The following is a 4,704-nucleotide window of genomic DNA, read 5'->3' as shown; positions in this document are numbered from 1 at the left end:
GCTCTGAGGGGTGGACAGTCCTCTTCTGGCTGTGCCGGGTGGAGATTATAACACTACATGGCCAAGATGTTCAAATGATCATAGATGACCAGTAGGGTCAAGTAATAATATTGAGGGATCTGATTTGAATTCAACCTCCTCGCAAGAGAGTTGTGGAGGTTTCATTCGGGTCACGATTTAAATAAACACTATGTCTTTTGCAGGAGAAAGACCAGACTCGGAGGAACCAGAGACGTCCAAACCAGCAAGACGACACCACTGCTCCCACTGTGGAAAGAGTTTTAACCAGTTAGGGGACCTGAAAACACATGAGAGAATACATACAGGAGAAAAGCCGTACCACTGCTCCAAGTGTGAAAAAGGTTTTAACCAGTTAGGAAACTTGAAGCGGCATGAGAGAATACATACAGGAGAAAAGCCGTACCACTGCTCCCACTGTGGAAAGCGTTTTAACCAGTTATGGGACCTGAAAGGCCACATGACTTTGCACACAGCGGAGAAGCCTTATCGCTGCTCCCTTTGCGGGAAGAGTTTTACCGTGTTAGGGAGCTTGAAAATACACGAGATAAATCACAGAAGGGAGAAGCCTTACCACTGCTCCCACTGTGAAAACAGTTTTACCGAGTTAGGGAGCATGAAAATACATGAGAGAATACACACAGGAGAGAAGCCTTACTACTGCTCCCAGTGTGGAAAGAGATTTACCCAGTTAGGAAGCCTGAAAGAGCATAAGATACTGCACACAAGGGAGAAGCCTTACCCCTGCTCCCTTTGTGTAAATAGATTTTCCTCACCAAGGTGCCTGAAAAGACATGAGAGGACACACACAGGCGATAAACCTTTCCAATGCTCCCAGTGTGGAAAGAGGTTTTCCTTGTTAGCAAGCCTAAAAAGACATGAGAGGACACACACAGGAAATAAGACTCATCACTGCTCCCAGTGTGGAAAGAGTTTTAACCTTAAAGAATACCTGAAAGTGCATGAGAGAATACACACAGGGGAGAAGCGAGAGAAGCAATTCCATTGCTCCCAGTGTGGAAAGAGTTTTTCCTTGTTAGCGAGCCTGAAAAGACATGAGAGGACTCACACAGGAGAGAAGCCTCATCACTGCTCCCAGTGTGGAACGAGTTTTAAGCTGAAAGGACAACTGAAACAGCATGAGAGAATACACACAGGGGAGAAGCCCTACCACTGCTCCCAATGTGAAAAGAGTTTTGCCTGGTTAGGGGACCTGAGAAGACACGAGAGGATACATACTGGAGAGAAGCCTCATCACTGCTCCCAGTGTGGAAAGAGTTTTACCCAGTTAAGACACATGAAAAGACATGAGATAATACACACAGGAGATAAGAATGTAGGTGGAACTGTGGGACATAGGACAGGTATAAACTGAACAGTGGAACATAGGACAGATGAAGGCCCAATACATGGTGGGTCAGTAGTCCCCAGAGACTCTGAATGTGTCTTGACTTTCCAGTATTTTCCCCCCTGCATGTATTATAGTGGATTGTGTTTGTGGATGTGTTTTCTGGGTGCAGGTTTTGGTTTGTGCCCTACCACAGCTGATTCAGATAACCAACTCATCATCAAGCTTTTCTGAATGGGCTGTGTGGTGTTAGAGGACCTGGAATCACATGAGAGAATACAGAGGCTTTGTTCTCACTGTTGTCTTTGACTGAGAATTATTCAGATTTTTCTATTTTTCTTTAAGTTGTTGAATTGTTCCGGATTCACTGACCTTCATGTCTTAAAGTAATGATGGACTGTCGTTTCCCTTTGCTTATTTGAGATGTTCTTGCCATAATATGGACTTGGTCTTTTAGCAAATAGGGCTATCTTCTGTATATCACCCCTACCTTGTCACAACACAGCTGATTGGCTCAAACGCATTGGCTCAAACGCAAGAAGGAAAGAAATTCCACAAATTAACTTTTAACAAGGCACACCTGTTTATTGAAATGCATTCCAGGTGACTACCTCATGAAGCTGGTTGAGAGAATGCCAAGAGTATGCGAAGCTGTCAAGGCAAAGGGTGGATACTTTGAAGAGTGTAAAATATATTTTGATTTGTTTAACACTTTTTTTGGTTACTAAATGATTCCATGTGTTATTTCATAGTTTTGATGTCTTCACTATTATTCTACATTGTATAAAATAGTAAAAATAAAGAAAAACCCTTGAATGAGTAGGTGTGTCCAAACTTTGACTGGTACTATATATGTATATATGTGTATGTATGAGTATTTATGTGTGTATGTACAGTTGAAGTCGGAAGTTTACATACACTTAGGTTGGAGTCATTAAAACTAGTTTTTCAACCACTCCACAAATTTCTTGTTAACAAACTATAGTTTTGGCGAGTCGGTTAGGACATCTACTTTGTGCATGACACAAGTAATTTTTTCAACAATTGTTTACAGACAGATTATTTCACTTGTAATTCACTGTATCACAATTTCAGTGGGTCAGAAGTTTACATACACTAAGTTGACTGTGCCTTTAAACAGCTTGGAAAATTCCAGAAAATGATGTCATGGCTTTAGAAGCTTCTGATAGGCTAATTGACATAATTTGAGTCAATTGGAGGTGTACCTGTGGATGTATTTCAAGGCATACCTTCAAACTCAGTGTCTCTTAGCTTGAAATCATGGGAAAATCAAAAGAAATCAGCCAAGACCTCAGAAAAAATGGTAGACCTCCACAAGTCTGGTTCATCCTTGGGAGCAATTTCCAAACGCCTGAAGGTACCAGGTTTATCACGACAAAGAATAGTACGCAAGTATAAACACCATGGGATCACGCAGCCATCATACCCCTCAGGAAGGAGACGCGTTCTGTCTCCTTGAGATGAACATACTTTGGTGCGAAAAGTACAAATCAATCCCAGAACAACAGCGAAGGACCTTGTGAAGATGCTGGAGGAAACAGGTACAAAAGTATCTATATCCACAGTAAAAGGAGTCCTATATCGACATAACCTGAAAGACCGCTCAGCAAGGAAGAAGCCACTGCTCCAAAACCGCCTTAAAAAAGACAGACTACGGTTTGCAACTCCACATGGGGACAAAGATCGTACTTTTTGGAGAAATGTCTTCTGGTCTGATGACACACAAATAGAACTGTTTGGCCATATTGACCATCGTTATGTTTGGAGGAAAAAGGGGGAGGCTTGCAAGCCGAAGAACACTATCCCAACCATGAAGCATGGGGGTGGCAGCATCATGTTGTGGGGGTGCTTTGCTGCAGGAGGGACTGGTGCACTTCACAAAATAGATGGCATCATGAGGGAGGAAAATTATGCGGATATACTGAAGCAACATCTCAAGACATCAGTCAGGAAGTTAAAGCTTGGTCGCAAATGGGTCTTCCAAATGGACAATGGCCCCAAGCATACTTCCAAAGTTGTGGCAAAATGGCTTAAGGACAAAAAAGTCAAGGTATTGGAGTGGCCATCACAAAGCCCTGACCTCAATCCTATAGAAAATTTGTGGGCAGAACTGAAAAAGCGTGTGCGAGCAAGGAGGCCTACAAACCTGACTCAGTTACTGTTCCTAGGCCGTCATTGAGAATAAGAATTTGTTCTTAACTGACTTGCCTTGTTAAATAAAGGTAAAAATGAAAGTTACACCAGCTCTGTCAGGAGGAATGGGCCAAAATTCACCCAACTTATTGTGGGATGCTTGTGGAAGGCTCCCCGAAACGTTTGACCCAAGTTAAACAATTTTAAAGGCAACACTACCAAATACTAATTGAGTGTATGTAAACTTCTGACCCACTGGGAATGTGATGAAAGAAATAAATAAAAGCTGAAATAAATAATTCTCTCTACTATTATTCTGACATTTAACATTCTTAAAATTATGTGGTGATCCTAACTGACCTAAAACAGGGAATTTTTACCTGGATTAAATGTCAGGAATTGTGAAAAACTGAGTTTAAACGTATTTGGCTAAGGTGTATGTCAACTTCCGACTTCAACTCTATATGTATATACAGTTCCAGTTTGGGCACACCTACTCATTCAAGTGTTTTTCTTTATTTTTACTACTCAACACAAATGTTTTGGTATTTTCACCCTCCAGACATTATTCCCTGAAGGTCTTAATGATGAAATGCCCATGCTTGTTATGTTGTAAATGTGAACATGAACTAATGCCGCCACTTCAGCCCACTCTGACGTATTTTCCTGCACTGTACCCAATGATTTATGAAAACATCCTTAATAGGTCGATGTCCTCGTTGTGGTTTTACAGACGTGTTTAATACGTTTTTTATGTACACACTTTAGTAGAATACTTATGAAATGCACATTGTTATATTTGTTAACATATTTATTTTCTCTGGACTCCAACCCCATTCGATGCATTGAACGGATGTGGGTGGAGCTATATCTACATAAGGGTGCAAATGAAAAACACTCACAAAAGCTCTGACGAAGGCCTTGAGGCCGATACGTACACCGATACGTACACTCTAGAAAGAAAAGGTTCCTGGAGTATCCTTTAGGGGTTCTTCAAATTGAAACTGTGGGGGAACTTCTATGTTTTTCGGAGAACCCTTTAAAGGCTTTTGGGGTTAATTTTGGAGTTACGTTAGGGTTAGGGTTTGGTGAAGAATTGGGCCCCCTTGGGCAAGCCCGGACATCAGGTGTAGGTGGTAACGATTCTTAATCGTAATCCTATTCAGCCCTCGGTAATCGATGCA

General features: G+C 41.6%; 1 protein-coding gene across 1 annotated transcript; it reads left to right on the top strand.

Annotated features, from left to right (window-relative positions):
- The first annotated feature begins 303 nt into the window (after window positions 1-303).
- Window positions 304-1,777, top strand: LOC120037301 (zinc finger protein 135-like). The gene has a single exon (XM_038983466.1). It carries the CDS (start codon window positions 479-481, stop codon window positions 1,391-1,393), a length of 915 nt encoding a protein of 304 aa, XP_038839394.1. The 5' UTR covers window positions 304-478; the 3' UTR covers window positions 1,394-1,777.
- The last annotated feature ends 2,927 nt before the right edge of the window (window positions 1,778-4,704 follow it).

This window comes from Salvelinus namaycush, unplaced genomic scaffold (genome assembly GCF_016432855.1).
Source record: "Salvelinus namaycush isolate Seneca unplaced genomic scaffold, SaNama_1.0 Scaffold169, whole genome shotgun sequence".
Lineage (NCBI taxonomy): Eukaryota > Metazoa > Chordata > Actinopteri > Salmoniformes > Salmonidae > Salvelinus > Salvelinus namaycush.
The sequence above is the reverse complement of the archived record's forward strand: the minus strand, read 5'-3'. Positions and strand labels throughout refer to the sequence as shown.

Coding starts and splice junctions, on each gene's coding strand:
- LOC120037301 (XM_038983466.1), top strand. CDS start 479: ATGACTTTGCACACAGCGGAGAAGCCTTATCGCTGCTCCCTTTGCGGG.